The sequence below is a fragment of the Trichechus manatus genome, unplaced genomic scaffold, assembly GCF_000243295.1.
Source record: "Trichechus manatus latirostris isolate Lorelei unplaced genomic scaffold, TriManLat1.0 scaffold00110, whole genome shotgun sequence".
Lineage (NCBI taxonomy): Eukaryota > Metazoa > Chordata > Mammalia > Sirenia > Trichechidae > Trichechus > Trichechus manatus.
Window position 1 is genome coordinate 5,183,571 of NW_004444046.1, and position 10,751 is coordinate 5,194,321.

A 10,751-nucleotide genomic window follows, 5' to 3' on the forward strand; every position below is an offset into this window, starting at 1 on the left:
CAGGACTCATAACGAGGCGGACTCAATCTGCAAGATACGGTTGTATCTTGAGTCAATCTATTTTGAGACATAAAAGAGAGAAGTGAGCGGAGAGACAGGGGGACCTCATACCACCGAGAAAGCAGAGCTGGAAGCAGAGCGTGTCCTTTGTACCCGGAGTCCCTGATCTGAGAAGCTCCTAGACCAGGGGAAGATTGATGACAAGGACCTTCCCCCGACAGAGAGAGAAAGACTTCCCCTGGAGCTGGCACCCTGAATTTGGATTTCTAGCCTAAACTGTGAGAAAATAAACTTCTGTTTGTTAAAGCCGTCCACTTGTGGTATTTCTGTTATAGCAGCACTAGATAACGAAGACACTGGGTGCTCAGTGCTTCTGTCAGCTCCTCTGAGAGAAGGACACTGAAGTTAAATGACTTGCACAGAGTTAAAGAGCGAGTCTTGGAAGTGGTGGGGCAAGACTCCAAAGCTCCCTCAACTATTGCTTAGCTTCTGACAGATGTGAGAGGATGGAAAGTAGGTAGTAAGTGATGGGTGGAGTCTCAAGCCTCATGGTGTTGGTTACACTAGCTTCTGATTATTTAGCATTCATTCAATTATATTACCCACCTCCCGGCCTCTGCTAAACTGGCATCCATTTTGTTCCTCTTAAAAATGTATTTTTTCATTTGAAAATTAAAACATTTTCATGAATACATATTTAAGAAAATTTGAAAAAAATCTTCTGATGAAACTATCAGAGAAGTTCCTTATAGTTTTTTTCCTGCATTGGTTTTTATTTTTATATAGTTATTAACATGATGCAAGTATAATTTGTATCTTTTTTCACATGACATTACATCAAAAACATTTTCCATGTTATTACACTAGCCTTCTGCATCATCCTGTTAATCGCTCGCTACATAAATGACTCCATAATTAATCCTTTGCCTCACTGTAGAATATTTAGACTATTTTACCTTTTCTGTTATTATAAATAAGGCTGTGATGAACATCTTTTTGTATAAAAATTTCATAGAAAATTAGAATTAATTCCTTAGGACAGATTCACAGAGGAAGAATTTTTTTTTTAAATAAAAAGACATTTTAAGCCTCATGATACAGTTTGTCAAATTGCGTTCTGCAAGGGGGATCCTGTTTATTTGGCTCTGTAAGTTTCCTTGTTAGGGTAAGAAGATATGACAGTTTCACCTAGACCGTTGAGGGTTCCCACGGTGTCCACCATCCAGTGGCTGATGGTGTGGTTTGCCAGAGAGTCGAACATGCTGCTCAGAGCACTGGCGCCAGCAGCAGTGCCAATCAGGTACTCCAGGATCAGGTTCCAGCCAATGAAAAACGCCACAAACTCCCCCACAGTGACGTAGCTGTAGGTGTAGGCTGATCCGGTCGTCTTGGGGACGCGTACTCCAAACTCTGCGTAGCAGACACCTGCATGGGACAAACACACACAGACGGCGGAGCTTCAGGAGATGAACTAACCTCTTGGTCACTAACACCCTTGGGTAGAGAATATTGGGAATCTCTGGGAACTTAGAACAAATACACAAAGTTTTGTATATGTGAAGTGATTCAAAGCCAATTCTAATCTCTTCCAAATCTCATTTATGAAAAATTTGTAGCCTGACTGCCTGGGAAGACCATCAAAACTAATTCTATCGAACAATTAGAAACTGATCTTTTTTATTTAGGAAAATTCCACTGGTTTTGTATGTGTCTGTCTTATTTATTGTTCTTTAGCTGTCAGATCCGAGGGAAAAAGATGAGGCAATTGGCTTCTGTAAAGATTTACAGCCTTGGAAATGCTATGGGGGGAGTTCTACTCTGTTCTATAGGATCGCTGTGAGTCGGAATTGACTCCGTGGCAACGGGTTTGGTTTCGGTTTTTTTAGGTGTCAGATATCCTGAGTAAACACTGGTCTAATTCAGTATGACCTCCATATGTCATGATGCCAGAATAATATTATGCAATAACATTACTTTCCTTCAGTTTTTACATATTACAGAAGGGCTTCCTCACTGGACAGCAATACTTTTGAGTGATCCATGAAGATGCTGTACTATATCTAGGAGGTAAAAATAATGCAAATACAAGCAAATTACGAGTTATTAACAAGTTTAGCACATGCAAAAGATAAGTTAACAAACACTTTTAGAGTGCTCACTACATTCTGGGCAGGATGTTAAGTGCTGGGAATAAGAGATAAATGAGATGTGCCCCCTGCAGTCAAGGGTAGATATGTCAGACAATCAACACATATAAGCTCTATGGTGTAGAAATGAGTAAGAGCTAGGAAAGCAGAGTTGAGAGGACGTGTACATCAGCTGGGTATTGAGGTACATGAAGAGTTAATCAGACAAAGAAGGTGGAACTTGAGGAAAAGGCACTGTGGAGCGTGGCAGTATGAAGTATCTGGGTGGAGGGGAGCAGGCAGGGGGACTGGTAGGAGAGAAGGCCAGAGAAGTAATCAGAAGCCATGTGTTTTTCAAAGTGGGTTCAAGGGCCCACTTTCACCAGAATCTTTCATTGAATTCCCATCTCTGGGGATGGGGACCAGGAATCTGCATTTTAACAAGCTCCCCAGGTAATGCTTGTGCTCACTTATATTTGAAAAACGCTAGTGTATTATTGCCTCATTCTTAGTTTGATGTAATCAGAGATCAATTTTCAGATGGATTAGGAATACACCAACCAACCTTCTGGGAGTTGGGAGAGTTTTTCCTCTACTGTGCTAGGAACTATGGGTGTGGGGCCAGTGGGTGGTGGGCAGTGGGAGGACAGACAGAGGTCAGCTTGGAGGAAACACACCAGGAGTGGGGGAAAGAGGATGTAGGAGGGAACCCAAAGTCAGCTCTACCTTCAGTTCCCATTTTGTTAAGGGTCAACCCCGAGGTGCTCTCATCACAAATCAGGGAATAATAGTTCACTCTTTTGTGAATAAAGAGAGCAGGTTTCTTCTCCTTTTCAAGGGGGTGAAATCAGTGCAAGGAAGCTAAAAATAGAGATGCCAAAAGAAATGACACAGTAATTGATTAAATGTGATGTAATACCTCTTTTCTTTTCCCTTAGTCACTTCCATAGCTAGGACGTCTCTTTTGAGAGAGGCTGGGCTCTTGTCTCAACTCCACCTCGCATTGGCCATACAAACTTGGACAATCTTCTCTACCTCTTTACATTCAGTTTCCATATTTGTAAAATAAAGAAATTAGACTGATAACCCTAACATTACCTGTTATATTGAATTTTGCTGCTGTAAAGTATATTCAGCATAATTTAAACATTTCTTTCACATCAAATATCATATGGTATTATGAAGATGCTCTCAGAGGCTACTGAAGCCATTTGTCCCTACATTAAATGGCCCAGGTTGCAATTTCTTTTCAGTTCCTGTGTCTGTCCCTCTTTGTAAAATAGACTTCCATCTCCTTCCTTGATATCAGACTGTTGGTTGTTAATTCTTGTTGCTGTCCCAGAGCTTACCTTAAGAGTTAGAACATCTCCTTTTCTAAATTGCTGCTTCCAATACCTGATGTTTAAATTGTTAGAAGTGAGTCTAAAATTAAGAGGAGATGGCCTCTGAAGGAAGGCCGGAAGAACTCTTCTGTGAGGAAAGTATGGAGGGTTTAAGCATTGAGAATGAGACCTGATAACATTTTCTTGGATGTTCAGAGGACTTTCCTGTTCTCTTAAGGGTTCTTGAGAGTTGAGTTTCCATATCTAGATTAGGTTGCTCTTTTAGTGGAGTGTGAGAAAGGGATTAGGAGGCAACTAACTTCTTTCACGTGTAGGATCCATGACTTCACCCCGATAATTCCTACATCCTGTGAGCTTCTCTTCCCCATCCTTCTTTACCCCCTGATAAGGTACAAGGCTTATAAATAGAAGTTTTTCAAGCAATGCTTTTGAGACAGGCATCAATTTGATTGCAAATTTAATTTAGAGAGCCAGTATTGAGGAGTTTTTGCAATCAAATTTTCTCTCCATAATATTCAATCCACCAAATTAAGTTTAAAAATATCCAATCTCCACCTCCCCCTCCTCTACCAAATACCCAATTCACCACCAGAACCTACCTGCCAAGGGTAATCAGCAAATAGCCAAGTTTTCATTAGATCTTGTGAAAGGACCAGCCCCTTACTGTCCTGAGTCAGACAAAGAGGCCCTGTGCTGCGCATGGTGTAAAGAGCATTTGGAATCTTAGTCATTCATTTCCCAAGGTCCTGCTTGGGTCCTGATGACTGTGGTTTGGAGAGAAGGGTGGGAAAATCAATCAGCCACTAACCACATAGGACAATTTCTGACCACTGCTCCAAGAAATCATTCTTCAGGACACATTCTTATTGCTGAATCAGAAATCTTATGGTATTTTTGCATTCTCCTGGTTTGCTTGTATGCAGGAGTCCAGGCTTTCAGTGGGCACTAGAGAGTATCCAGCCTGGCACTGAGGCTCAGTGATGGGGACTAAGTGTTTACAACCCAAATATTCTGGAAAAAACTGGAGAATGTAGTTAACAACCCAACTATATTCAAGTATCTGGTGTGCGAGAGAGACACATTCAGGGTATCTTTCTAATTTCAGTACAAAATAAAAACCATAGAATGGGAAACATTGATTTTTATCTTAGAGTATCTAGTAACTGAGTGTACAAGAGCAAGTTACTTGCCCTTGCATGGGTGAAATGAGGAGGTCAAGTAGATAAGCATTCTAGTGTATCATTCTTTGATTTCACAACTCTTAATCAGCTAAATCAACAGAGGAATTGATTACTACAAAAATACTGTAAACAAGTGGTTTTCAACAGAGGCAGTACTGCCTTCTAGAGGGAATTTTGGAAATCTATGCAGGTGTCTCTGGCCCTCATGATGGTTGTGGGCACTTGTGGCATTAAATGGGCAGGAGCCTGAGATGTTAGACACTCTGCAATGTGTGGGAATGTCCCACAGAATGAAGCATCATCCTGTGCCGTCTATGACTCCTGAAAGTCCCAATGGACAATTGACGTAAGTAAAAGTCTGTGAATAATTTATGAATCTGAATCTATCTCCACTTTACATAAAAACACATAGCTTCCGCCCCCACCCTCCTGGCATGGCTTTAAATACATTGAATTTCCTAGGACTTCAACTACTGAGTAAATTGAGGGACAGCTGTACTTTGTCTTGTTTGGAATTTACTAAGAGTTGTAAAATGAAAACCACATTTTCGAAAACCACATCATCAACAGCAACATCACTCATGGTCTTTGAGGCATCAAGCAGCAAGCCTGTGTTAGGGTGCGTTTGTAGTAGTTGTATGTTCTTGGTGGTTCTCCAGTTGACTGTATACATCTGACAATTCCATTATGTCTCCTAGTGTCCTCACCCTCCAGCATTCACATATTGAAATAAATGTTGGTTTTATTAGAAATTACCTTCCTTTTATTTATCTTTCATACCCGGGCATTTTTTTAAATTAGGTGTTTAGGAAGGTTACTTTACCTTTGGTTTTCATTTCAGAACGGGAAAGGAAACATTACTAAGTATTACCAAAAGCTGATCTGGCTCGACCATTGTGGAGAATCACTGCTCTAAATGAGAGATGAATTTATAATTAATCTTTACTTAATTTGATAATGCCTTTAAAAAATTCTTACTCCAGAGTTGTCTTCCTAATCATATTTGCCTTATACTCTATGGCTGCTAACCAAAAAAAGGTTGGCAGTTCAAATCCACCAGGCACACCTTGAAAACCCTATGGGGCAGTTCTACACCGTCCTTTAGGATTCTATCAGTCGGAATCAACTCCATGGCAATGGGTTTGGTTTTTTGGTTTTTATTATCAAAGTGATTTTGCATTCCTCATTACCTACCAAGTGACTGAAGAGGGAGAGGCATATTGATTCCAAAAGCATAACCATGTAGCTGGAGGAAATCAATAGAGACTAAAATGGGGTGGGAGGGGGGCGAGGCAGACAGCCATCAATGGTAACTGCAGACTGTAGAGTATGTGATGGGCATTTCCCCACCAGAGTTGTTCAGAGATGAGGAATCTAGGTCCTTGAGAAATATAAACGGCTCGTTATAGCAGGGCTAGAGGGAGTAGGAAGGAGCCCTGGTGGTACAACCGTTAATCTGAAAGGATGGTGGTTCAAACCCACCCAATGGCACTACAGGAGAGAGATGTGGTGATCTGCTCCCATAAAGATTACAGCCTAGGAAACCCTACGGTACGGTTCTACTCTGTCCCATGGGGTCACTATGAGTCAGAATCGATGGCACCTACTTACCTATTTATTCAGAGGGAGGAGGAATGATTCCTCACAGCATATAACTCTGATACTCTTTTCAATCATCCACCCTTTAAGTGTATTGTAAACATACTCTGATTTTAATTTTGCCCTGTCCCTAGTGTTTTATTTCTGTACTCGAGAATTAGTGTTGGTTAACCAATGAATTGCTAGTCTAAAAAGCGGTCAAACTTGAAGAGGACTTACACATTGAAAAGAGGCCAAGACAAGGTATCAGCGGAGTCTCTATCTGAAACATTCTATATCAACTCCCTACCTGTGTCCCAGAGATGTGTCATCTGGGATTCAGAAAAATATGGTCCTTTTCAATGTGAATTTCTTTCCTACAGAGAGCCTATGACTCTATCGTATATAGGCAGGAAGGGCCAGCACTAAGTTAAATGTTCACAGAGAGACTACACATAATGTTGAACTTTCTGAACTGTGCCTAGTACAGTTCTGCTCATAGTGAAGCTGATGGCTGCTCCTCCACCTCTAAGTTCATTGCATCACTCACAAGGCTCCCCTGGCTCTCTGTTATCTTCTTAGAACCAGGAGGCAAAAGTTCTCTATCCTAAGGGGGTGTAAAGGAGAAAGATGCAGTCAGGATTAGGTGCAAGGTAGAGAAGGGTTTCTCCACGCAAGTAATAGGTTTCCCTCCACATTCCACCAAAGAAAATCATTAGATAAACAAGTATTTTTTTAAAAAGTGCAGTTTCACCTGAAAGAATTAAATCAAGTCGTTATTCACACTTGAATGCCAATTACTCTACTCAGATAAACAGAGGGCTTCCATTAACACGTAGTTACATTACTTCAACTAATTTCCTAACCTATTTATCAACTAATGTACCGATCCAATTAGCTTCTAGCTTCTTAACTTCTTCCTTTGTGGCGACACTGTTAAGGGCCTGCTAAATCAGGCACGTATTGAATACTATAGGCACTAAAGTTAAGGCAGGCTCGTGGCTGTGAAGCATCTATATTCCAATCACGGAGAAATAAGTAAACAGATGACTTCAAGTGGCCATTATTAAATATTATGTTTATGCGGTGCTCCTGGAGCCCAGTGGGGTGAGCATATTTATGCAGTGCTTTGGGGAGGAAGGAGGGATGCTTTTGAGCTGCATTTAGAAGGATGGGGCCGGGGCGGGGGAGGGGTGCTTCGTCTGTGGGAAAAAGTTGGTTTCAGGCAGATAGGAGGGCATAGTTTGAATGACCCAGGCAGACTACTTGGGGAATTGGGGAAGATGAGTCTGAAGAGGTGGATTCTCAATCAAGTGATTAAGAGGACTTATTGGTGGACTCTATCTACAAAGGACTGTACAGTTTATCTACTTCCATAGTTTTAAAGCTTTTTCTTGGTGGTAGACCCCTTTGCAAATGAAGTCTTATTTGAGAGCCCAATACATAAATAAGTAAAAGCAGGGTGCCTCTTTTGTTTGGAGAGGGGGGTTGGAGACCTAAGGCTGGCCTGCTTAGGCTCTTCCTCACCCCATATCTCCCCCAAAGCCCCTGACCCTCCTCTGTGGACCCACAGGGCTGTACTGAGCATGGGGTGGGAGGGAGTGTTAACTTCTCATCAGAGTTGTTCCCCTACTACATAGATAACACTACTGAGCCCTAGACCTGAAATCACACATTCAACTAATGACAGAGCTGGGACTAGAACTGAGGTCTCCTGATACTCAGTCCCGGAAGCTTTCCAATTAATTCATTCATTTATCCAGAAACATTTATAAGACACCATCTCTCTGCATCTATGAGCTGGAATTGACAAATGGCAATGGGTTTGGTTTTGGTTTTTATTCTACTTCATACTGAGGTGGTAGGAAGGTTGGGGTGGGCTGATCCGGGCCACTGATTCCTCACCCATGAAGTCCGTTCCTCCCTAGCACCAGTTATCCACCACCTCCCAGACTCAGGATGGAATCAGCCCCAGGACTACACAAGTGTCGCTCACCACTTAGGCCCAAGAATCTCTGTAAGAAAGTGCTTGCCGAATACAGCGTTTTGCTGAGATGGTTGCTACCAATTCTCATTCTTTTAGTTTTCTTAAAATGTCTCTGCTCCTTTTATAAATTCACAGCAGGGCTAAGACTCTCTATACTGCTGTGGCTGCTAGGCGCTTAAATGTAGATTGGGGGAGGGGAAAAAGGAAAATCACAGGACCACGGAGAGAAATAGAGAGTGAATTTTCTCGGAAATGGTTGTTTTCTTTGTGACACTGACTTTCAGATGGTGGGTAAGGAGGTGTCCCTGTCACTATTGTCGCCCTTGAGAAGTGGGTTGCTGGATTTGGAGAAACATCGATTCAGCCTCCCTGTCATGTGAGGCTGGACCCAGTGATCTTGCACTGATGTTCTCTTCCTGATGCTCTTGGTTAGCCAAACAAATTGTGGGTTCTTTTTCAGAGCCAGCCTCTCTCTTCCTCCCACCTCACTGCTCCTGTTTCTTCTACCCAAGCAACCTTGGCCACTCCATCACCTGTCTGGGAAGCCTGGTCAATTTTTACAAATGTGTCTGGAAGAAAAGCAATTTGTCTGGGAATGCCTATATTTCTTTGTGTCTAAGAAGAGACTTATAATTTCTCTGCCATTGCGGGGCCCAGGTGGACAACAACAGCCCATGGTTAAGGGCTGGGCTGCATCATTAATCAGGGAGTGTATGACAATATTAGTTACTGAACCGGACAGGGTTCCAATTAAAGTTGGGCAGGAAACAGAGAACTCACAAGTCCCCTGAACCACAGCACCAATATATCAACATACAAACAGGAAGGAAAGAAGCTGTCCTCATCGTCCGAGAAGTGACCCCAAAACAGGCCAAGAAAGTTTAATACTTTGATGATTAAATGTGGCCGCCCTATCTAGTCCTATCTGCTTATTCTCTTCTCTAAATGTCCCTCTCTGAAAGTATTTTGAAGATAATTAGAGGTATAGGAACCCCTGGGAAGCTCAAATGGTTAAGCGCTACTAACTGAAAGGTTGGTGGATGAAACCTACCCAGAGGTGCCTCAGAAGACAAACCTGTTGAACCACTTCCAAAACGTCACAGTTTTGAAAACCCTAAGAAGCCATTCTACTCTGCACACATGGGGTCACAGCAAGTCAGAATTGACTTAAAGGCAACTAACAACAACAATTTCCATAATATGACGAATTCAAGTACTCTTTTGTCTGATCATGCTATTGTCAATGATAATCATTAATGTACACTATTTTACTTTATTACTTTATCAAATGATGATGATTACAAAATAATAATATTAATAATGCTTATGTGGTTCTTTTCATCTAAAGAATTCACAGGGTTAGCTCTTCCCTGAACTAATCTTATGGCCCAAATGGGTCCTTCTCCGTTGCTGAGGTTGGCAGGTGGGACGGAGCTGCATTTTTCTCTGCTCTTAGCATTTCTATGTATGTAGGTGACACCAGATTAACATCAAAGGCAGCCTTGGAGGGGAAGAGATGTTATAAAAGAGAAAACCAAAGCCACATGCCTTCTTGGCATCTACCTGTTCTAGGGACCTTGGTATACAGTTCTCATTTGATGTTCAGGTAAGCTGTGAGGGAATGGTGAGGCTGGCATCATCATCCCCTCTTTGCTTTAGGAGGAGTGAAGTGTCATAGAAGCCACTCATCCTCCAGAGACAGACCCAAGAGTGGTTTGACAATTAAATGAGAAAATGCCTGTGGATCACTTTGCCCAGTGCCTGGCACACAGTAAGTGCCCAATAGATGGCAACTAAAATTATTACTAATTGTGGCCATGGGCAAGTCACCGAATTCACTGAGTCTCAGTTTCCCCACCTGGAAAATGGCAATGGTGATACGTGCTATGCAGTTGTTAGGGGTATTGAAAGGAGAAAATGTATAGTTCCTGGCATGTAGTGGGAGCTCTGGTTATTATTAATAGACCAGGAAAACAAGTCTCAAGAGAGCCTTACTGAGCAGTAGCCTCTAGAGGGTTTATATAGGACCAAACTGGACCAATGAACACGAAGGGGAAAAGCAGGGTCAGAGACTCGGATTTGGGAGACTTGTAAAGTAGAGACTCCTTTGACTGGTAGTATAGGGCATCGGGATTTGATGACAGCTCCCAGCTTTAGTTTTCCTTCTTCCTGTGGTACAAACACCTACCACTTTCACCTTCTTCCTTCTCCCCTCCCCCTTTCTTCTCCCTGGCCCTCAAAACTCTAGGAGAACTTGGTCTTCCATGGGGCATAAGTATTAAATTTGTATTTTAAGGACTGTTGCCACCTATTGGTATATGAGGGTGGCAGTGTACTTATAAACAGTGGCCAGTGGACCTTCTGTGCACTGCAGACAGGATCTGAGGGCTCCTGTTTGTGATGGTTATTGTTGTTGTCATTTAAATAATATTTTATTGTGTTTTAGGCAAAAGTTTACACAGCAAATTAGGTTCCCCTTTAACAATTTTCAGGCAAAATTTTCCCGTGCCATTGGTACAATTTTTACAATGTGTCA

General features: G+C 42.0%; 1 protein-coding gene across 1 annotated transcript in view; it reads right to left on the bottom strand.

Moving 5' to 3' along the window:
* Positions 1-10,751, bottom strand: part of SLC7A14 (solute carrier family 7 member 14) — a 133,212-nt gene that overhangs the window by 36,439 nt on the left and 86,022 nt on the right. The window contains exon 3 of the mRNA XM_004383461.1: positions 1,189-1,425. Within this exon, the coding sequence (XP_004383518.1) occupies positions 1,189-1,425 (237 nt within the window). The remainder of the gene's footprint in view (positions 1-1,188; positions 1,426-10,751) is intronic.